At 39.3% G+C, this 24,809-nt stretch overlaps 1 protein-coding gene and 1 long non-coding RNA gene across 4 annotated transcripts; one reads left to right on the forward strand and one right to left on the reverse strand.

The window, feature by feature from the left end:
* Positions 1-428: 428 nt before the first annotated feature.
* Positions 429-24,622, forward strand: gsta.1 (glutathione S-transferase, alpha tandem duplicate 1). Of its 3 annotated transcripts, none has more exons than XM_042065454.1 (7): positions 429-568; positions 902-1,006; positions 10,095-10,146; positions 16,125-16,257; positions 17,456-17,597; positions 17,699-17,824; positions 24,323-24,622. In XM_042065454.1, exons 2-7 carry the CDS (start codon positions 920-922, stop codon positions 24,605-24,607), a joined length of 825 nt encoding a protein of 274 aa, XP_041921388.1. In that variant the 5' UTR covers positions 429-568; positions 902-919; the 3' UTR covers positions 24,608-24,622. The 3 variants fall into 3 exon arrangements, with proteins under 3 accessions (XP_041921388.1, XP_041921390.1, XP_041921389.1); XM_042065456.1 differs by lacking the exon at positions 24,323-24,622 and adding an exon at positions 18,120-18,631; XM_042065455.1 differs by lacking the exons at positions 429-568; positions 902-1,006 and having other exon boundaries at positions 10,089-10,156.
* On the reverse strand, positions 2,396-8,946 carry LOC121685127. The gene is made up of 6 exons (XR_006023268.1): positions 8,780-8,946; positions 5,536-5,629; positions 4,909-4,981; positions 4,274-4,387; positions 3,291-3,379; positions 2,396-3,194 (listed from the first exon to the last, which is right to left on the reverse strand). It is a non-coding gene; the product is annotated as an uncharacterized LOC121685127 (long non-coding RNA).
* Positions 24,623-24,809: the final 187 nt, after the last annotated feature.

The raw sequence follows: 24,809 nt of genomic DNA on the forward strand, positions 1-24,809 counted from the left end.
CCCGCCTAGCCAGCCAGATCAGCCGAATCAACCCTAGCGATCAATGGGGTGACAGATGTCGCAGCCAGATCGCCCTCACATCCATTTACTACTACCTGAATCATGACTATTTATATCCCGCCCTCTGCACAGACTTCACGTTGACGGTGGTTTTAGTCTGACATCTTCAATCACAAAGACTGTTGCTTGTTTTACACCACAAGTTAAATTATATTCTGCCAGTAGGTATGCTCCATCGACGAGAACGTGGTTTTACATTTTGGTGTTGATATAGGTTACGCTAGGTTAACATACGAAACATCTGAAAAGCTGCGATAACATATCCCAGGATCCTTTGCGAGTATGTAGATATACAGCTCGCTATTGGTTTTTCTATGCTACTTTGCCCCACCCCTATTGCTGATGTCCGACCAATCTTTTACTTCGGGTAGGCTACAGCTCCCACGTTACGTAAAGCCAGAGCCCGCCTACGGTCCTAAGACATTCTCTGGTAAAGCGAAAGTTTTTTAGGTTAAAGTTGCAAAGGGAGCGAACGTTTGCACCGGTCAGAACCTTATATAACTTAAACGTAAGTAGCCTAAATTGCGTGTTGGGAATAGCCTACAATAGGATAGGGTAGACTGAGTCCAGTTGGGACGTGTACAGTTGAGACACCAACATATTTTGTGTGCACCTTGTTTATGAGCTAGTTGTGGAAAATATAAACTAGCCTAGGCTACTTATGGATATTATTGGTTGATAATAGTCTAGATAGTCAAGCTAAGGAAATGACGTGTGCCAAAGTCATCTATTTTTTGTTTGATTTTGTGTGAGCAAAACGTGTCTCTGTAGCCTACTCCGTAATTCAAACTATATCAAAACCACGACTATCCTGTTAATTATGTTCGTCTTTCTCAACTAGCTCCGACAATCAGGGAAAATGTCTGAGAAGATTGTATTGTATTATTTTGATGGAAGAGGAAAAATGGAGTCGATCAGATGGCTTCTAGCAGCCGCAGGAGTTCAGGTAGGCATGCGCCATTTTGGTAAGCTCAGCGCAACATTTCATATACAGTTCCAATTCTATGAGCCCACCTGAACAGCTGTTTTTAACGTTGGCAGCTGTTTGTTTTTTTTACTCGGTAATGAACTGCAATAACTGACAGTGTGAAAGGCCTGATTTATCTTTTTCCAAGTTTACACTGAATAAGGAGAGGTAAATAGGCCTATTATTTAGACAGAAGTAGCTATTGCACTGGTAAATAGATCACATAAATTCCCATTGAGAGACTGTATAGCCTACTGATAAGCTAGCTAGCAGGCAAACTAACTTAGCTAACGTTATATTATCACCATTGTTCCTTTTTCTACTTGTAGGCTATACGTTAACCCTTTGTTCACGGCCTGCTTAAACACAGCATAGGCATAGGCTATTATTATCAATCACTAATAAGGTCAAGATTTCACTCAAGCGTCTGATGTAACTTAAATAAATGCAAATAGTTGGCCTAGGCTAAACACAACCGTGCTTGACACTAATTATTATCGTTTCCATGCAGTCAAAAACTCCCAAATTGTCCTGCTTGCCTATGTGAAATGCATATGACCACAGAAGTTCGTTTTCAAAAATCATTAGCCTATATACAGGCTGGAGCCAAATTAAAACATGTCTTTGTAAATGGCTTTGTAAATTAGGCTACGTTTAATTAAAAAGTGTTGCGTTTCTTCTTGCGTGCGTTCATTCTTATTCCCTCTCCAAAATGTTCCTGTTCTAGGCTGGCCAAGTGCATGAACCCAGCATCGGTGCGCGCGTCACATGAAACACAATTGAGACAATAGATTGACCATATTGTACAACTGCAAAGCCTTATCATAGGCATGTTATATTCATGACATGAAAAGTGGAACTTATAGAACGAAAATGAGAAATTGCGCAGTCGGCTAAACGTTTTAAACTTGCGCAAAACTGATGAACCCAGCATCGGTGCGTCGCATAAATTAAAACACAAATTGAAGCCGCACAGCTTGACCATTGGACAATCCTACCACAAAACCTTTCCATAGGCATGCAACGTTTATGACATAAAAAGTGGAATATGAACGCATTTCATCACACCTGACAAATAAACAGAGTAAATCGGCCAGTGTTAATTTTACTCTATGGGTGTTCATTTTAACACCATTCCAGAGTTTATATAATCCTCACTCATCAGTGTTAAAATAACACTTGCCATAGTGTTGCCGTATTAACACTAGCCTAGTGTTTCATAATCAACTCTATCAGAGTTAAAATTAACTCTATTGGAGTGTATCATTAACTCCATCAGTGATTCATAATTAACTCTATTGGAGTAATTAATTAGTTTCTAGAGCCATATATTTATCAAAATAAACATATTAAACAAACCACAGCAAATTAATTACTTTTCTTTTTTTATTAACATTTGCCATGATATGGCTCAAATCAATGTGCAGAGGTACAATATATATGTCAAAGTTTGGTCCATAAGCATTTTGTTGAGCAAAGGCCTTATACTCATACAAATCATTGACTTTAACAATAAAACAATGTTCCTCACAATCCATAACCACATATGCATGAAAATGCTCTGCAACACTGAGTAAACATTTCATAAACAAGAAATAAAACAATATAATCAAGAGTTTTTTACAATTTCACAAACTTGTGTTTTGCTTCAAACCTATTACTAGAGATGTGCAATAATGGGCCAATTTTCCATAAGCAAGACAGATAATGCACCATGAAGTGATGTTACATGTGGGTATACCCAAAGTCCTTTTAGGCAAGTCCCTCCACTCAGCAGCCATATTGCAACGCATTTTGGGTACTTTCGGCAGGCTTCACAACACCAATCTTGCTCCAGCGGCAAGATCACAACACATGATTGGCACAATCAATGTCTTCACAACACACCACATGATTGGCTCAATGTATTTACATGTCCACGTTTTGCCACGGAGGGGGGTGTGATATATGTAGACAACACCATACGTTACAAACTAACCCCATGCATTTCTATGAAGGATTTTTTGAGTGCTGTGTCTCCTCATTAGAAAGTCTACCTCCTTAAAAAGCTCATGGTGTTCATGTATTCCAAGGCTCCCGAGCTGTTCTTGACCAAACGCTGCGACACTCGTTGCTTTAGGCGCCATGCCAGATAACCCGTCCCTCTTCCAGCATCGTAGAAGTGTTCCTGCAAAATAATGTGGGCAAGAACTATGATTATCCAGATCAATAGTTGAACATTATTATTATATATAACCTTAAATGGAAATGAGTAAAATCTTACATAGCCATTGGTGGAGTAAGGATCCCTGAGATTAGGAAACAGTCACAATGCCGAGTGCATATCTTTTTCCTTGACTTAGTACTGGTATCCTAAAAACAATAGGAAAATTATATTAGATATATTCAGACAACATTACAAGCTATAAAATGGAAGAGTGATTAAACATGGATTATGGATAAAATATAGACTTAACGCTTCTTGCCACTAAAATATGCTTAAGTAATATTACATTACATTAGGGCTAACACATTTTTAACCAAAGCGACTAATATGGTAGCAGTTTAAGTTTTAAAGCAATTCTCTCAACAATTTTAGGACAATTTAAAAACAGTAGAGTACAGTAAGAATAAGTGCATCAGTGAGTGCTGTTTTTAAACAGTTGAGTGTCAGTTCAAGACAGGTGGTAAGTACTAGGATCAGCAAGACTTGTTGTAAGTAGTGCTATGAGAGGAGATGTTCTCTAAAGAGCTGGGTCTTCAGGAGTTTTTTGAAAATGGAGCCACTGTGTAGTTGGTAATAGATATCCCTACAGCTAAGGTTCTACCTTATAGCATTTATCAACCCCACAATCACCAGTTCAATATTGTTTTTACACAGCAATTCTACTACCTAATACCTGGATTAAAATACATTAATTTAGGGTTTTCTTGTCACTCTGCAGGCAGGTTGTGTGAGGCTATATGTGCACAATAATGATTTTTCATTTTATTTCACATTACATTATTCACCCTATTACATGCACTCTATTTTTCCTCACTCAAACAGTCAATTGTGATGTCATGTTACAATGTTCTCTCACTTTGAATGAATGGAACGATAACATTGGATCAATGTAAAAATGGCACTACCACTGAAAAGTCTGGGATGTCCTGAGATAACCCCACCCATGGAATCCCTCTCGTTCAGTCAGAAAAGAGTTAATAGTTTGACTGGACCTAACTGTTGTATACAATTAGATTAATTTATTCAAAACAAAACATAACCATGGACCAGGATATTCAGAAGATGCCTTCTTGTACAGTGTGTCAAGGTGCTCTACTATACTCCTCCATTATTTCCTCTCCCATTTAACTCTTCTCCAGAACCTCCTGGACCATCTATGCGTAAAAAAAGAAACAATAACAGTGATACACTTGTAAAGAGAAAACTTACATGCACCCTCTAAAAAGTGTAAATCCAGAGTACAAACAAGAAAGCTAAGGGGGCAGCTAGAACGTCAAAAAACAAATGCTATTTAATACCACTGATAGTGCTCAAAATATAATTACACTTCTGTGGTTGTGTGATGAGGGTCTCTACAGACAAACAGAAGTATTGTAAACTTGGAAAGTGTACAGAGAGATTATAACAAGACCTGTATCTGAAGGAAGCAAATTGCTTGGCTTCGTGTTCTAGTAGCATGAAATCAGTGGGATTTTGATCTTGCAGCACTGGATCTGCAAGCAGATCTGACTGAATCTAATAAACATACTTTACGTTCAGCCAGATCTCTGCAGAGCTGCAAGATTGAATGTGCCCACTGATTTGACACTACCGGAACACAAAGCCAGGCTTCTGCATTTTGGAGACGAGACAGACAAGGATTTCTCCTAGTGATATTTTAATTTTAAATGCTCACCTGTTTGGCCTTTTTCTGCTGAATCTCCTATGGCAGAGGTGTTCTCTTCTTTTGCACCAGTGGATTGATGTGCCTTGTTTGAAGAACAAGAAAAAAAATAATTGGAATCTTAAAGGGCTGCTTTAAGAAATTCGGTCTCCGATTTTATTTCACTTAATTCAACTAAAGGGTGACAAAATCTTTTCTTTTTTTTTTAACCATACCCACTTTATTTGGCGTGAACAACACATTTCACAATTTTCTTCATCAGGTTTGAACGTGAACCTAAAGCCTTCACGCCAAATAAAGTCAACAAAATATACCCTCCAGTGTGCGATTTATACTAGTTTTTGACTTTTTAATAGTTATACTGCACACCATCAGCACCTGCAAAAGGGCTGTGCACAGGGATTTTGAACTTTGATTGATTTCAAATGTATTTCTTAAAAAGGATCATAAGGATCTGCATTAACTCCAGCCAGGATACAAAGTGTGCGTGTGAAATCATTAAGAAACATGCCTACGGTCAGGCTGATTCATAGTCTAAACAAGCTAGAAAAAAGAAAGAAAAAAAAAAGCGTTGCAATATGGCTGCCGAGTGGAGGGACTTGCCTAAAAGGACTTTGGCTAAACCACATAAAACCTCACCTTCTCGAATTAAACTTTGAAAGGAAAAACCAGGCTGCAGTTTGAGGTACTTTTTTCTCCATGGTACTGGACATTGATGAGCATTTTGCTGACCCTGTTAAAACAAAGAAAATGATTACATCAATACAAGAACAACAATGATTTGACTATCAGCAGTATATCAACTAACCAGCAAAGGACTTCTAAACTTTATTCTGACATTATTTACCACAGGTTACCAAATGTTTCAACCGCAAGTGTTTTGTCTTAAAATATGTTCATATAATCCCTACTTTTTAAGCAACATGACTGGTAATAACTTAAATAATTTCATTAGGCAGTAAACTTGTCTACATTTTACCATATCCATAAAAAAACTGCTCATAATTTCAGAGAATAAACATTTCTTACTCTGCTCAGCTGTAACGTTATGCCTGATGGACTGAATATCCTTATGCACGTGCTTGCAAGCTATTGAACCACAATTTCTACAAATATCTAAAATTAGTATCAGCTAGCTAACTTCTATACTCTTTGGCTTACCTGCACCCTTTATAAGTTAGGAAACAAAGAAATTGATCTAACCCAAATAAAGCCAACAGACTCTAACAGAAACTAATACCAGTGCCATACAGAGAATGGAGACTGCACCAAACCAACCAGGCTAACGGTTACCTTACACCTCTGTTTGCTACAAATGCCTAACAGTTAAACGAATGCCCTCGTCAGGGTTGCCAGATTGGGCGGTTTCGCAATCTATTTTGCGGGCAAAAATGGGTTTGGGCGGGTGTATAAAAATTGGGCTGGTTTCGGATCAGTTCGGCGGGTTTTTGTAGCCGAAACAAAGGCACTTCAGACCCTTCTTCCAGCGACCGTCTCTGGTCAGCAGGCAGCAGTCTCTCACTCACTCACTCACACACCCTCTGGCTGACGTGCCCCCCTAAACTCACAACAGACACTCTCAGCTCACGTCACCTTATGTATCGAAACATGCATTCTAGCCATATAAATGGCATAGTGCATGGTATTTCCATAACCGCGAGATATGCGCTTCACAATGACCGCAATTAGTTGTTAGATATTCACAGCAGACAGTAAAGCCCAGCAGTAATTTATCCAAATTAAAACATATTTCAAGTACCATTCATGATGTTGTCAAATATTGAAGTTGTGGGAAGTTTAAGCTGTATGTTTCTTTCGTCCCCCATGTCGTTTCATTTATCCCGGTCTGGAGGGACGAATGAAACAAAACGCATGTTCGATTTCTCCTTAAATAAATCCTGAATGGTTTTGTTCAGAGCTGAAAATGCAACTGTATTTGACAGAGGACCGATGTAGTTTGCTTGTGACAAAATATTAGCTTTCAGTGTTTTACGATGTCTTTGTAAATTACGTTTAATTAAAAAGTGTTTCAGTCCGGTTCTCCCCTACTCATGGCGCAGACCGCCATTCAAACACACAGCTCGCGGGGTTTTCAAACTTAGCTAGCTGACTGACAATGTCAATATGCCAAAGTGGGCAAAGAGCATTTTGTCATTACAGTCAATCTCTTCATGAATGTGCACACTGCTGAAAGATTACCTACGAGACAGGATGGACTTACCCCTTCTTTCAGGGTTGATGGAGGTGCGCAGGTCTTGCGCGAATGGCTTGACATAGGACTACGGCCCACGTTCCGTCCAGCCCGACAGTTGTTGAGGAAGTTTGACAAAGCCTAGGCCTACTAGAACTTTTTAATTATTTTTAGGCCTAATAACAATTGCTCAAAGCGATTTTCACGAAGGGCCTAGGGCCATAGGCCTATGTTTTTTGTGTAGAGATGGCCCATGCATGAACGTTCTGCTTCTGCAAAGAGCGCACTGACACCCCTGTTCGTTCAACGCGACTTTCATGAAAACTAGGATTAACTGCCTGTCAGGTAGGCCTACTAATTGTTCTAAATTACAGGTGTCAAACTCAAGTTTGCCTTTAGCCTATATCTGGCGTATGAAAATATTTTTTGCGTGTAGTTGCCATGCATGGACGCACTGCTTCTGCAAAGAGCGCACTGACACTGTCCTAAATAGCCTATTCAGCGCGATTTTCATGAAAACTCTAGGCCTAACTGCCTGTCTCAGGGAATATATAGCGCCTAGGTAGGCTATTAATTAATTGTTCTAAATCACAGGTGTCAGACTCAAGTTTAACTCAAGCCTTTAGCCTACATTTGGGGTAGGCCTATGAAAATATTTTTTGTGTAGCCTACAGTTGGCCCACCAGTTATGAACGCACTGCATCTGCAAAGAGTCGACACTCTTCATATATCCACTCAATGTTTTTATGTTAGGCTAGCCTACTGAATGCTTTTGTTCCAAGCGTCTATTGACACTAAACAGACAGATTAATAGTCTATGTTTAGCCTATTGCATTATTTTCCGTAACATAAGCTTATAGAATAATAGTCTGACGTCCGTGTAGCCTACTTTTGCGTTCATTTGATTGAATATTGTTTCTGAAATTGGATAGGCTAAGTCGAAAAATGGGTCATTTTAAAGCTTGTTAATGATTTTAATGTGTTTAAATGAGAAACAAGCAAGCGGTTTTTTGTGCATTCTCGCGGTTTTTGACGAGGTTTTGGGCTGGAAAACCTTGCTGGCATCTGGCAACACTGGCCCTCGTGGTCTCAGCTAATGTTAGCTAGCAGCAATTTTTTATAACCAAGCAATAGTGTTCAGTTCAACCAAACGTCAATGAGTCGACAGACTGTTATAATTAGTCAGTCAACAGATCCATTTGTGCCAGGTGAGCATTTGGCAGCACACTAACGTTAGATCGCTATGAACAGTGGCGTTCTGGCTGTAACTAATGTTAATCAGCTAGGCTACGTTAGCATGTTAGAGCTATTCCCTCAGTGGGTATTCAAATTCCAACCGCCTTTTCGAATTTCAGAAAGGACTTTAAGACGTTGTCGACTCCAATATTATATTAATGTCAGTTTACAGTTTAAGTATTACAAATTAACATAAACTTAACCATTTAAATTTGATAAGGTTATAACCCACCGAAGTTATGTTAGCTTGCTGGATGTTTTACCAATAATTTTCTGAGCTAGCTAGTGCTAGCGACCTTGCTACTAGCTAGCGACCAAGCTAACGTCACCAATATTTCATAGTAGGTAAAACACGTTGGTATGAAAACATATACCTGTGATGTGACATTACTTAATTGTGTATTTGTCGTAGTTTTCATGCTAGCTTACAGAAGTATAGGGAACAAATTAATTTACCTTTTACTATCCCACGATGTACTTCAATGGCGTCCATCTTCTTTTCAAAAATCTCAACTGAAGGACCGGAAGTGTAAATGACTCCACCCCAGAGTTCGTACATTCACACCCACTTAAAACACTAGGTTGTGAGTTTTAATTACACCGTGGGTGTACATGTTTGTTCAAATAACTCCCGAAGTTACACTAATTAACACTAATGAACACTGAAAAATATGTCTCTGAAAAATTAACACTTAATAACACTGTCAATTTTACTGTGAGGGCTGTGGCCGCGATTTGACTGATTTATTGAGCTCTCAGCGCAGTGCTGACTTGCGCGTCTTTGATGAGCGTATACGAAGGAAAGCCCTCTAATCGGACGGGCAAGACTGACAAGGAGGCCAGCCCGTGGCTACGCGTAGCCTATGTCAAACAGGTGCTTTCTCTTCGACCTCCACAAATTAAGCTACAGTTAATTCCGTAGTCGTTTGAATAAGTTTGCGATTGACAACGCGACTGACAACGTTGTGATAAATAGGCATTCTAACTTTTGCAAAGTCAACTTGAATGCATCAATTTTAGGCTACACCGCGCCAGTTGTAGTCTGCATGAAGTTCTTGCACAAGCCACCGTTTTGATTTCCGTAGGGGAGATGCGGGCTGAACCCGCTTGAGGGAGAGAGGTGCAGGGAGAGAATGGGTGCTCTACACTACGCACATCTCTATGAAATAATGTAGCCTAGACTAATCCATATTTTAAAAACAATCATGGAAACAATGTCAATAGGCTAGACAGATATTGTGAGTAGGCCTAATGCAGGAATGGACGTTACAGTTATTCAGTAACTATAACGAATTACTGAAATCTAAATTGTAATGTGTTACCTTTAGACTACTTCGTTTCCCAATAAAGTAACGAAATTACAGTAACACGTTACCCCCAACACTGGCCTATTGAACTTTGGTGGATGATGGACAGATGTCAGTGCCCTAGCCTAATTTAGCCTCGGAAATAATTCTACATTGTCTTTATACAATATATTTAACTGGTCTAGACATGGTGTGGTCTATTGGGTTTCACGTAATTTCAACATACAGCTTTACAGAATAAATATTGTTAACATGTTAGGATCAGCGCCATAGGATTCCCACGGTAGCCAGCGTCTGTGACGACACCTGAGCTTACCAAAATGGCGCCTATAGAGTCATAGAACGTACTTAAACATATCCAACGTATTCTCCTGCCAGTAATCTATCTTGCTCTGTTCTAGAATATTTGCTGTAGACTATCACTGTATTGTTGTAATGATTTTGTTTTTGTTTTCATTTTATAGTTCGAAGAGGTACTACTGACAAAAAGGGAGCAGTATGTGAAACTTCTGAATGGTAGGACAAAGTATGACCAAAGATCCTTTAACCCTCTCTGGTATGACCATTAATATGACAAAATTCACCTAATATAATAGGTTAGGTCACTGAGCAAACAATGTGTGCAACACAACACAGACACACACACACACACCGCCGTTCCAGTGTTACCGGAGGGGTATTTCACAAAGGCAGAATTAAGACATCCAAGATAAGTGATAAAGCGAGGTTTGACATAGCGTTGTCTGGTCATCCTAGCTAAACTCGTTTCACTAACGCCAATCCAAGATGAGTAGGAGCAACTATGTCAAGCCAGGTGTATTCAGGATGTGTGCGCGTTCTCGTTTCTGCTCCAAAATGCCCACGGTTGGAATAAAAAAGACGCGGAAAATAGCGTCATTCACACAAAGTGAACAATCGCTTTTGATATAGACTAATGCCCACGGTTGGAATAAAAAAGACGCGGAAAATAGCGTCATTCACACAAAGTGAACAACCGCTTTTGATATAGACTAACCATGAAGTAAAGTTGTCCTTTTTGGAATGGGGAATCATGGCTATTTCTGTAAAACAGCGTGAGTAGGCGTGGTAGACCAACTGAATGCAAATTTACGTATGCACCCACGTGTGAGTGCTTTCTTGTCTTGGCACGCAACGTCATTAAGAAAGCGCTTGCCTCTGCAAAGATGCACATAGATATACCTTAATATTATAGTTGAAAATACCTCCGAGAACTTGCCCCTCCACTTCCAATCAACTACAGTAGGCTATTCATCAAACGTCTATCAAAATAAGCAAACAATAAGTACCTAGGCCTATGTTAATAATTATAAGGTTATCACAATTAAAATAATAACTATAGTAGGCAGACAATCTGTTTTGTTTTGCGAGCAAATACATTAAGCAAATAGTTTATAAATGGAATAAAGCTCCTTAAAAATGAGCACGGAGGTCTGATGTGAATGACAGCTAGCTGAACCAATAAGACAACATAATTAGCCTACCATTAGAATTAACTTAGCTTGGCCTAGGTGCAGAGAATAAATCCCCATGGTAACTTATGTGCCATCTCTTTTGTGAAACCAAGTCAAGGCTAAATTCATCCAGGATAACCTAAAAATCCCAGCTTATCTAGGTTTTGTGAAATACCCCTCGGATATACGGTTTCTGAGATTCTGAATTTCCAGGGCGGAGTTTAGCGTGAATATTTATGAACGGAGGATGTCGTGCGCGAGTGCCTAGACGCCCATTGCTGAAGCGTGAATGAAATGGAACTGAAAATGTTGTCAAAGAAAGGGATGTGCCGAGCGAGGCTTTTGAAACAGTGGCGCTGCTACAGCCAAACTGGTTTGATGCTTCGAAGCTTTTGACACACTACTCCACAACGCCATCTGGTGGACATTACAGACATGCATGTATTTGCAGAAATGCACGAAAACTCAAATACAACTGTTTTTATTTCAGAATATGATTTGTTCTGCTGTGCTGGCGCTTAATCGGCTCTTTTTACTGAAGACATCCCCAGCTTTGGAAAATGTACGTTTAAAACTATGAACTTTAGCATATCTGCCTGCACCTGTTGGACTTGAACCGCGAACAGTAGCCTATTAGTCGAGCGCGCAGTCAACCGAGCTAAAAGCTCCTTCATAGGCATTACTCTTGACGTTGTTTAGGCTACTAATGTAGGCTACATATAGCGTACTGGCTAAAGTTACATATGGAACAGATGTGCCCGTAAGAGCCTGATATATACTGGCCAGAGCATGAAGATGGGGGATACACAGACGTGTATGTTAGACATTATGTATATAATTATTTAATGCATTAACAGTTTACCTATTTGGGTGAGTCTGCGCTGTGTTTTGAGACCTGCATGACGTGTCAGTGAGGTAACGAAGCTTCGTTTCAATAGGTCACGTGACAACCTCATTTCAAGATAGGCTCCGGAGCAGTGTTTTGAACAGGGGGTCAGGATTTGAAGGGTTAGCTTCAGCCATTTAGCATGGCATTTGGCTGCCGACATTTTTGAAAACATGGCGTTTACATGGTTGCAACCGGCACCAGTTTTTACATGCTGATTGGTAGATGACAGCTCATGCACGAGTTTAGTGTTGGGCACGAGCGTCCTCGCGCGTCCATGTTGGTTTGCATTTCTGGAAGACGACAAATAAAACAACTAACTACTACTAATCTCTTAGGTGTGGATGGAGGTTTACCAGAGACTTTCTAATGAGGAGTCACAACACTCAAAAAATCCTCCATAGAAATGCATGGGGTTAGTTTGTAACGCCAATATGGCAGTTGTCTACACATATCCGACCCCTTTCATGTGTTGTGATCTCACTGCTGGAGCAAGGTTGGTGTTGTGAAGTCTTGTGCACGCCAAAATAGATGCCCGATAAGTGCCCAAAAAGTGCTACAATATGGCTGCTGAGTGGAAGGACTTACTGCATGTATGCTATGTAAATGATTACTGTTAGCCTAAACTGCCCTCTTTTAGCTGATTTCTACAGGGTGTCTGTTCTACTGTTCTAATCCTATGTATAAAATATACATTTATTTTTATTCTTTATTGCAGTAGTAGTCTATGCTCAGAGCCTAAACTCGTCATTCAAAAAGAGAATATTCATTTTTAAGTAGGCTATTGAAGTATATGGAGCCTGAAGCGAAGGAATACTTCAGTTGGAAATTCAACTGCCATTTGAAGAAAGATTCATTGATTCGTTACTAAGCCCAACCAGTCTACCAGAAAATGTCAAACTTGCACCAAACTACATTTTGGAGATGATCAGATGTGGCTGCAAGAGTGAAAATCCTTGTAGCTCTAACAGATGCAGTTGCCAGGTTAATGGTGCCTTGCACAATATTCTCTGCATGTTTTAGGGTAGGATGAGCCAGAACTGGACAATTATCAGAACTAATACTAGGAAAAGTGTACATATTCAGAATTATTACAGGCAATATCTGAAATTATAAATTCATTATTTGACATAGAAAAGGGTTACATTTTCCCAATTTGAATGCATGAAGTATTGTCTGAATAACTATCACACTGCAAACTGTATTTTAGTACATTCTATTTGAGTTGATTATTTGCTTTTCCTATTTTTTTTTTCTTCATGATTTCGGCACATATGGCTTTAATGGTTAATGTAGGACATTGCCCAAGGGATATCACACTGGGCACCCTCCTAAATATTAAAGAGCCACCCCAAGTCAACAAGTCTAAGCAAAAATGAATAAATAAATAACCCACAAAAACAGGTCTGACCCCATGGCTCCCTGACTGGCATTATCTGAAATATAGAAATTCATTAATTCACTTAGTAAAGGGTTAAATTGTCCACATTTGAATGTACTGTCTGAAAAACTATCACACAGAACATTGTATTTTAGTACATTTTAATTGAGTTGATTTGCATTTAATATGAGTATGCCTACTCATCTTGAAATTAGAGGTATATCCTATTTCATGATTTTGGCACATTGGGCTTTTTCATATTTAAACATTAAATTACAGAAAACTTGTAATACAAATTTCCTGTGTAAAAGACTTTTCATCTAATATGTAAACACAATGAAAAAGTAATTTTGAACCCGGCTTCATCTAATGTTCAGATTTTTTCTTTTTAAACTTTATGCAAATCAGCACATATTTAATTAGATTGTGCCTAATTTGCATATTCAAACATTAAATTTCAGATAACTTGTAATACATTTTTTTCCCATTAATGTAAGTAATCAACTGGGGAAGTTTCATAGTGATATCTGTTAGTTATTTTTTTTACCCTATTCACCTATAGTGTCTTACCTTGTATTCAATACATTGAACAAGAAAGGTTTAATATACAAAATTGCCCAAGGGATATCACTGGGCACCCTCCTAAATCTTAAAGAGATACCCCTGGTCTACAAGATTCTGCAAAAAAAAAAACTTTAACCGACAAAACCAGGTCTGACCCCATGGCTGCCGGACTATAGCCTCTGTGCATCTGTAGTGACATGTTAGCCCAGGCAGCAACATAGCCTACATCAGATTGACCCACTGTATAGCCTACAACACAAATGTCTGTGCAATAAATAGCCCATGTTACACGTCTGTGTATGTCCTAACTGAACAAATGGCATCCTGTCATTGCCCTCATGCACATGTGATATGTTATTCTGAGACATAATCTATAGGAATTACTACACATAACTAAACACAAAAAGTTGTGAACACAATTTATTGTATTAGTTATTTACAGCCAGGGCAAATAAACTGTCCTTCAGTGTCAGGCCAGTTCACACATTCAATCAGCAATCACATTTTATCTTCAAGACAAAAAACATTGGCTTGACATCAGTATTAACTCAAAGTTGTTAAAAAAAAAAACAATATTATCATACCAAAATACCCCCAGAGTATTGTGTGCAAGGATAAGGATATACAAAATAAAGTTTGGGTAATCAGCCGTCAAAAGGCAGAAATGGGGTGCCCTGTCTATCTATTGTACAGCAGTTAATCCTTTTCAATTTTGTAAGAGGGACTCTGGCCAAGTTAGCCTAATATTCTTAGGGAATAGAACATAACAGCAGATTTGGTCGAAAATGTAAATTCATAGGCATGCATATAGAACAGCATGATATGAGCCCGCTGGCATCAAATACATGAGTGGAGTGGTGTGTTTTGGTGAGTGCTGGTGAACATATTTTCATCACAGCAGGCAACTAAGTAACTTGTCATCTTGATAATATGATACACTACAATAAGAAAGCAACATAATTCTGTTGTCTGTTTCTCTGTTCCTACCTGAACAGTAAACTTTCAAAGCGATAAGACCTGCTCAAAATGCCATTAACTCTATTAAGAGTTTATGGGCTTTCAAAATGATTTTGGAAACGTTATTTTAAGGTAAAAACTCTTCAGGGGTCCTTTATGCATCACATGACTCATTTGGGGTTTGAGGGGCCAGTTTACTACCTGTTAAATCAGCCCATATGTAGTCATTCACCTCAATGTGATGAACTTTTTACGTTATAGTCCCAAAAACGTGTTAAAATTGCTGTAGTCTTCTAGCTTCTTTACCAACATTTTCAGTTCCATTTGAGTTACGCTTCATGAATGCTCTCTAGGCGCGTGCGCACGACAACCTCCGTTTATAAATATTCACGCTCCACCCGACTCCAACCATGGAAACTCAGAATCTCAGAAACCGTATATCTGGTAACACCGCCTCGGTCTATGTGAAAAGGACAGGCGTTCCGCGAATTTGGTACATAATTTTGCTGGGATTTTGGCAGTGTGTAAGGGCCTACAGACTAGTAGGCCTATGGCTACGAATCTGAAAGGGGGAAAAGGCAGGATCATTAACTGCATACTGGATTTTCGAACTTCACAGACAAAAGGCTATTATAAAATAGGCTCATGAGAAACCATTGTTATTGTTATTTGTCAGTGTTTGTTTATTTTAACCCTTTTCAATCTAAATGAGATATGCTAACTCTAATGTGGTCAGATCTGAGTATAATTGCTGTGGACACACTTTTCCTTGGGCACTTGGCCTACTTACTGACAAATTAAGTATAGGCTATTGAGCATTTTATATATTAATAAATGTTGTTCCAAGATGCACTTGCATGGCATTAGAATATTGGGTTACGATTTGGCTTCATGTTGCCTATTTAAGAATGTTGTTGTTTTATTTATAATGTAGTTTATAATAATAATAATAATAATAATAAACAAACTATCACATAAGTGAGGCAGTAGTTGCTAAAAGCAGCTTTTAAGTCTAATTAATTGAAATTAATACAATGTTTGGCATTGAATCCAAGGTATGTTTCACATTTGTTGTACATCAGCCTGGCATGAATCTGGAAAGGGCTGTTTTTCATGTAACATGTGTACGTGTGTGTGTGTGTGTGTGTGTGTGTGTGTGTGTGTGTGTGTGTGTGTGTGTGTGTGTGTGTGTGTGTGTGTGTGTGTGTGTGTGCGCGCATGCGTCTGTGGCCAGATCAAGCTCTGATGTTTGAGCAGGTGCCCCTAGTTGAAATGGATGGCTTGCAGCTTGTTCAGAGTAAAGCCATCATGAATTACATTGCGGAAAAATACAAACTCAGTGGGAAAGATCTCAAAGAGCGTGCCATGTAAGTATTTAATCTTTGCTGGTTTATTATACATTATTATACGGTTTATTATACATTATACATATATATATATATATATATATATATACATTTTAGAATTTACATTGTTATACATATCCATGTTCACATATATCACTTCCAAGGTTAACTTTCTCAGCAATGTTCAATTTCAAGACATAATATAAGAGTAGGTTCCACTTCAAAAATAAACTCGTCTACCAAAGTCTAAAAGTGCAATGTGCAAATACTAATGTGCAAAAATGCAATGTGCAAATACCAATGTGCAAAAATGCAATGTGCAAATATTACTTAAATTACATCTAAAGTGTAGCGACTTGTATCCAAAAAGCCAAGCAGTCGCTGAGAGGCTAAGGTATGGGTGTAGCTGATTGTATGACGCGCTGTACCAAGCAAAATATCCGCTGAGATCCAGATGCGTTTGATGGGTTTATTGAAAAAGGTAGTCCAACTTAATCCAGTAATCCAGTAATAATAACGTGCTCAAAGTAAAAAGAATCACAGCGTAGGCTAAACAGAGTTCAACAGCGGAGCAGTGTAACAGCGGTCAACAAGAAATACGGCCTCACCGTAACTCACCCTCTCTAGTTAGGCTACTTCCGCCCGTGTCTGTGCACCTGCCATTAAATTAATTAAATGTTACCGCTCCCAATTACGGTGATATGCAAATTAAACAAAAACTAACGAAATATAATAACCCAAGTAACCCAAATATAAACCATTAAACTATATTACTTAACATTACATAATAATCAGATTGTATATAATAATAATAATAATAATAATAATAATAATAAACACCTTCATGGCTCCTACATAAGTCCATACATTACAAACAACAATGTCCATATGCAGTCCAATTCTAGTCCCATGCTCACATCTCATACCAATATTCACATATAACATATCCAAGGTTCACATATCATCAGTAACTCCAATATCAATATTAATCCAATATTAATCAGCACACATCTTACATATCAGGTTCATATATCATAAATACCAGTGTGCAAATATGCATTGTGCAAATACCAAAAGATTTTCACAAAAATACACTTAAATCTTCGTTGATATAACATAACTTTAGTCATGGCATGAACTTTGCAAGGAGTGGTAAACCATGGTGGTAGTATTGAGTAAATGCTCTCACTAATAATGAGTTGAATTTTTTCACCACCAGGATTGACATGTACACTGAAGGCCTGAATGATCTGATGGAGATGATAATGATATTGCCATTCAAAAAGCCAGATGAAAAACAGGCCCACATAGGTGTTATACAGGGCAAAGCCACCAGCCGTTACTTCCCTGTATATGAAAAGGTATAAGAAGCAGAAGTAGACTTTGACTCTTTTTTGGCACTAAATGCCAGTACAGGATAAAAGGTAAATGATCATGTGTTGGTGTTGTGTCTTTCTGGCAGGCTCTGAACAGTTCACAGTACCTTGTGGGGAACCAGTTTAGTCGTGCTGATGTTCATTTAATGGAAGCCACTCTGATGTTGGAGGAGCTATTTCCTACTATTCTTTCAACTTTTCCTAATTTGAAGGTGAAACTCCCAATAACTGTCGCTTTAATTAATGTCATATTAAAGTAGAACATGTAGCATTCAAACCAGCATTTTTTAACCAACAACATAGAAAAAGATTATCTCTGTCAGAAATGTCTACATATAGAACCTGTTGGTGCACATAATGCAACAATTTGGCTTAGATGAAACCGTAAAAATGCAACCACAGTCAGTCTCAGGAGGTACACGCTTGCTCGCTCATGTGCTGCTTTGCAATGCAGAGTGTATTTCCATTTCTGAATTATGATTGAAAACACGTTCTTGTGTGTCACAGGCATTTCAGGGGAAGATGAGAAGCCTACCAACAATCAGCAAATTCCTCCAGCCTGGAAGTCAGAGGAAGCCCCAACCAGATGATGTTTATGTCAAAACTGTTATGGAGGTCCTCAACATGCAGATACCTTGAGAGGGAACTAACAGTACTTTGACTAAGACTAAATCAATATAATATAGGGGTAAAAATAAATGATTCCTACTGAATGATCAAATTGAGCCAATTGTAGCAAATCTCAACTCGACATAAAAAAAATCTATCGAAGTAATATATTCATGTTAAAGCTTATTCATCAAGATAATAATGATTCCAGGTCAGAGGAAGGTGGTAACTTGTTGTACAATGTTACACAGCTCCTTGGCCTAGTTAATGTGGCAGAGGTTAAGAACACTTTGGACTTTGTACCCTGGTGCATCCTGGGAAAAAAAGGCTGGAGTTCTGCCTAAGCTGTCCCTGGTTTGATTTTCTATTACATTCCCATTTGCTGAAATAAAGCGCTTATTGAAAAATAAGTCTCAAAGTCTCATTTAAATAAAATTTAAATGTAGAATAACGTTTGTTGGTATGACATAATCATCATATAAAAGGAGAAAACTTAAAGAAAGGAAAAATATGTACCGGTACCATAAAGCAGTGACTTGTTCATTTGGAAGGCAAAATAGCTGATTATTATGTAGTTCATTGAGTCAGTGTTATAGGGACGTTCATAATTTTATGGTAAACTGCTGACGTCTTCAACTGTATAACAAAAACTTTCACTACAAGAGAAGTGCAAGTCTGTCAAGAAGACACACTTGAATTGAAAACCTTATTTGCACTGTGTAGAAAACGCTGCCAAAATAAACAGTGGCAATAATGCATTGGGTGCTTATTTCCCATTTACACCAGATAACAGGATAACGAGTGGTGTAGTCTACTCTATGTGATACACAGGACTACACAGTATACCCACTTAAAATGCATCACCATTTCAGTATACCCACTTAAAATAGGCAAGGTTACGTATTAACATTTGGGGTTGATCACAGTATGCCCACTCCAGCTAACTACTACATCACAGTATATCAGAGACTTTCCAATGAGGAGACACAGCACTCAAAATATCCTTAATAAAAATGCATGGGGTTAGTTTGTAACGCCAATATGGCAGTTGTCTAGACATATCCCGCCCCTTCTGTGGCAAAAAAGTCGACATGTGAACTGTGACTGTGCCAATCATGTGGTGTGTTGTGAATACATCGTGCCAATCATGTGTTGTGATCTTGCCGCTGGAGCAAGGTTGGTGTCGTGAAGCCTTGCGCATGCGCTTTTCTGCCGAAATAGATGCCCGATAAGTGCCCAAAACGTTACAATATGGCCAGCGAGTGGAGGGACTTGCCTAAAAGGACTTTGAGTATATCCACCACAGCTAACTAGACTACACCATTGAGGATAACTACCTTATTCCATTCTCTGTGCTTGCAATAACCCAGTTTGACATAGTTAATAATTCACGGGAAGTGGGTGATTCCAGTTAGCCTATAGCTCCCTTTCATAATTCCAAATAAGACAACTTCCTCAAAAAATCTAGCAATGAAACATGCTGGCATGCCTTTAAATCCTATTACACTGAGATGAAAACAGTGGCCATCTGTAAAGGCGTAGGCCTACATTTATTGTCTATTTAACAATTAGATTGACTTTCACAGTGAAACCAAACATCACTTCATATGATTTCTGGGGCTACATAGCTGCAGAGGAGGCCACAGTGTTGTGTTATGGTTGTCTAAGCTATTGGATGCCTAAAATCTATCTATCTATCTATCTATCTGTCTATCTGTTTATCTATCTTTTTATCTATATATCTATCTGGATAACACTGACTGGTTGATTATGTATGAAAAGGTCAACTGAAGTTGTCTGACCCTGCTTTGAAATGTGTCCCACCTCTCAAGGTGGCTTCTTGATACGTCCAAGGATGGACTGCGACTAAAAAAAAGGCCCTGGACTTCCTTCCAAACAGGCCCAATATCACACACACACACACACACGCACACTTGCTGTCTTATTGACTCAATACTACGCCAGTTTTACAAAAATTATCATTATCATCATTATTGATTATTGATGATATTTTGCCTTGTGCCTTCAAGCTTTCTCTCCATGTTGAGAAAGAAAGTGCATATTGAAGAGTAACATCAGAAAACTGGCTGAAGCAGCATGCCGCAAAGCAAAGGTGGAAGGAAGCTGACCTTCATGTCAGCTAGAGAAGGAAGCAACAGCAGTGTCCAGAAAAGCAGAAGCCTATCCTATCAAGCTGCAGCTGATTTTGAGGATGAACTGTGCCATGATTTTGGAGATGAAGAGAGAGCAAGTGTAAAACACCCCGGTGCAATATGCTCGGCAGAGTTTTCCTGAATTACAGCAGTTCAGAGAGCCAAATCATCCTCTTCAAACCATAACTCAGCGCTCTCCTCAAGCTAACTGTTATGTAGTCAACTATACAGCAGTTAAGTTCTATAGCAAGTGTTCTGTCCTTGTTTCCGCCTTACATCCTGTTTCTGCCTTACATTCTGATTCTGCCAACTATGCACAGCAGTTGACTATGTTGGCCAACAGAACAATGTAGTACCAATGCAACACAACCCAAGCCTCCTCTCATGCAACATCAGAAGGCTATAAACACACCACCTCAACTGCCACCTCATGGCCACCAGCTAGTGAGATGGTGAGCTCAGAATTGACTCAATTTGACAACCGTCCAGAGAATTATTGGGCATGGAAAACCTAATTTCAGAGCATCATGCATGACCTCAACTTGACGCCCAGAGAGGAACTTAACCTAGGCCTACTCATCAAATGACTTGGCCCAGAGTCATCCACGCTGGCCAAGCACATCATGTCAGTCCGTGTAACAAGTCGAGAAATGTCAAAAATGTGAAAAATCACCGGAGTTCTCCTTTAAGTTTGAGTAGTAGTTGATTTTCAAAGTTAGTTGCACTCATCCTTGGTCACTTTGCAGTGAACAGTAATCCAGCACAACTGAAAAGCCCCTCACAGGCAGCTGAGGCAGGCAGGCCAATGTTGAGTTGCAGAGTTTTTTTATATTTGGAAACGAGCAGAAGGTTCAGCAGATTAAAGGGTGTTGAACTGAGGGAAAAGTGGGAAGTACTAGGACCCCAATGGAGGAGAGGGCCCTTGAAAGGTGGAATACGGGGGGCACAACATTTTCACCAGGCATTAGTAATAACTCAGGTAATCCACACATAAAAAATCCAAACAACTCCATAAGTAGAGTCATGTGTAATGAAGTGGAATAAACCAGGGAAAAAGTATTGAACACGCTAAGAAAAAGCACTAAGGCAAGGAAAGGGAAGGAACGAGCTGGAATCTGTAAGTAGTTAGAGAGTAGTTATCCTTTCTATCTGTGCAAATTAATATAAGCTTAGTTAGTAGCCTACATATTGATGGGCTATAAAAAGGTTTTTCATTACCAAGGTGTCACACAAGAAACATTTCATGATGGATAAAAGCAAAACGCTCTCCCAAGACCTTTGCAACCTTATTGTTGCAAAACATATCAATGAAACTGGTTACAGATGCATTTCAAAACTTCAGAATCTTCCAGTAAGCAGCATGGGAGCCATTATCTGCAAGTGGAAGGAACATCACTGCATCATCAACCGGCCATGCACAGGATCTCCTCGCAATATTTCTGACCAGGGAATCAGAAGGATAGTCAATTCCAAGAGCTCAAGATGGGTCACACAATACAAAGTAGCCTTTCCACCTTTCTGCCTTACATCCTGATTCTGCCTTCTGGTCAACTGAGGCGACCAAAAGCGAAACAGAGCAAAACAGACAGCAAAAGAATAGCGCTCTCTTTAATGTGACCTCTAAATGCACTAAGGTATGTAGCAACTCTCATCAGCCTGGCGCAGCTGGTTACACCACATTCGGGTCCAAGTGTCCATGGGGATCCGATCCCACCCCATCTCTCTCCCACTCGCCTCCTGCCCACCTCATCACTGTCCTGCCAATAAAGGCAAAGGCTCCAAGATATGTCTGGTGAAAGTTTTCCCTTCAAACCATCATGACAAAATTACTTTTGTCTCAGCAGTGCTGGACTACCAGAGCAATAGATTGTTTGCCAAATCACAGTTCTTTGATCTGTTTGGCATCAAAGATCCCTTTCCCTCCACTCTGAAGACTCAAGCTCAGTTGAGACGTCAAGGAGAAAAGCAAGCAACTTCATAGACGAGTCAGTCCATAGAAAAATCCACAGTGGCACTCCCTGCCCTCATGGACTGCAACACAATCCCAGATGACAACGCGGCAGAGATGGCAAAAGTACTCACTTCCCTTACTCAAGTAGAAGTACAATAAATACTTGTGTTAAAAATACTCTGGTAAAAGTAGAAGTACTGATTTAACTTCTTTACTCAAGTAAAAGTAACAAAGTACAGGCTTGGATATGTACTTAATGTATAAAAGTAAAAGTAGTGTTGTGAATGACAACCATTTTTTATGCAACGGTACCTGGACCACACAATCCCAGATAGCCTTTGTCATGAATATTAAGAAAAGTTAATAAAATTATATATGGAGTATAACTGAACAAATGAAAAAGATGTTAGAACAATAGTGGCAACATATTGGGCAATTTGTCTGCAACCCCCAGCCGACCGCCAGAGAACCGATGAGCAAAATGCCAGTGGACCGCCAGCTATGCCCCCAATGGACCACCAGTGGTCCGCCAGCCTCTAATTGTGTGAAGGTTAATGTCATTTAGTGCAGCATACTGATTTTGTCCTTTTTCTTTATTTACAGACCACACTAAAGTCTACACACACATTAAAGGCATCCACACAGACTTAGATAGCCTCCATTACATATCTGGAACATTGTTTGGACCCAATGAAGGCACATTAAAGAGATAAAAGAAGACTGCTTTGTGGATTCTTCGCCGTTCTAACAGACACGGCCGAGCAATACAACCAGCCAACCTAACCAGCTAATACAGTCCTTAACCTCATTAACATTTTGGTCCTTTGAGTCGGATACTGTGTTGATTCGGGATCAAGATGGAACAAATAAGCGAAGCAGTTTGCCAAATCACAGTTCTTTGATCTGTTTGGCATCAAAGACAATCCCTTTCCCACTCTGAAGACTCAAGCTCAGTTGAGACGTCATGGAGAAAAGCAAGCAACTTCATAGAAGAGTCAATCGATAGAAAAATCCACAGTGGCACTCCCTGCCCGCAATCCCAGACGACAAGGAGAAAATGCCAAGGCCCAGCACTAACCTCACCTTGCTCCTGTATCTGACATCTCCAGGTACTAGTGCTCAGATCCATACTTCTGGAGAGAGATGTCTTAAAGTGCACACATGGTAGCCTATATATGAGCAGTATGATGCACTCCACAACACATCAACACACCACAGCATTTAGATTTGGACTTGGTCATTATTGAAGAAGTCTGCTTTGATAGAGCTCATCAGCCAGGTAAATGTCTACAAGACAAACTACTCCCTAATGGCAGAACTTAATTCTTCACAACCAGATCAAAAGGCCGATGGGTTCTTGTCCTCTCCAATCTTTACCTGACTCAGTGTTACTCCAGACAGTCAAACATTTTCCATGCTGATTCAAGTTGTCTAGGAGATTATGTTTTTTCCCCCAGAAATGCAGATGACAAAAAGACAGCCTTCTCAATCTTCCTGGATGAACAAAAAAGTGTATTTTGTTGATGACAACCACTGGGTGGTGCCATTGCTCACACCTCATATGGAGAAGGGCTAATGTGAGCTTGGAACTATAAGTGAAACGGAGGCAAATGAAGCCTTTGCAATGCCAGGGCGTGTGACGTGGATGGTTTAGGAGGGTTTAAATAACTAGACTAATAAAGAGATGGAAGGCAAATGTGTGATGGCTGTCAATCACCCATATCGGCTCCTCCCAAACTTTGTCTGAAAAAATAATTTGTCAATATGCCTGTTAATGATGGTAACACAGCTTGTAACATCAGATTATTCTGTTTGAAAGAAATAGTGAAATTATTTGTTTTCAGTTGACCGTAATCAGATAACAGGAGCACACATTTTGCATGCATGCAGCAATGCAGTTCTGTAATGCAAAAAATAATTAACAATAGCTGGAAATACATTCTTGGCCAATAAATTTGCCTGAAATATGACTCAAAACAATTCCCTGTGTGTCCCAGGCATTCCAGGGGAGGATGAGAAGCCTGCCAACAATCAGAAAATTCCCCGAGCCTGGAAGTCAGAGAAAGCCCCAACCAGATGCTGTTTATCTGAAAAATGTTGGAAGTTCTCAAACTTGCAGAATACTCAGAGTGACATTGAATGAATATCACTGTAGCACCTACTTAATGACGAAGTTGAGTATAAGAATAACCATACTTACACAAGGTTGCAATAACCATATACTTATACAAGGTACAGGTGGCCTGCATTGTTTACCTACACTTTCCTACGTTAAAGGTTAAGTAAAGTAATAGTAACACCAGCCACACTCAATGGGCCACTTCAGATGACTGAACCCTAATGAAGAGCCGGATTACATGAATATGAATGAGTATTTAATAGATGCAAACGAGCAACGTTTTGACGCACATCAGTCTATTAATTATTATTATACAGAGATTATTAATACCACACAAGGTGGAGTAAGTAATTTGTTTACGAGGC

Source organism: Alosa sapidissima, chromosome 16 (assembly GCF_018492685.1).
Source record: "Alosa sapidissima isolate fAloSap1 chromosome 16, fAloSap1.pri, whole genome shotgun sequence".
NCBI classification, from domain to species: Eukaryota; Metazoa; Chordata; class Actinopteri; order Clupeiformes; family Clupeidae; genus Alosa; species Alosa sapidissima.

Coding starts and splice junctions, on each gene's coding strand:
- gsta.1 (XM_042065454.1), top strand. CDS start 920: ATGTCTGAGAAGATTGTATTGTATTATTTTGATGGAAGAGGAAAAATG. Junction 1,007..10,094: donor TAGCAGCCGCAGGAGTTCAG/GTAGGCATGCGC, acceptor TTCATTTTATAG/TTCGAAGAGGTACTACTGAC. Junction 16,258..17,455: donor GATCTCAAAGAGCGTGCCAT/GTAAGTATTTAA, acceptor TTTCACCACCAG/GATTGACATGTACACTGAAG.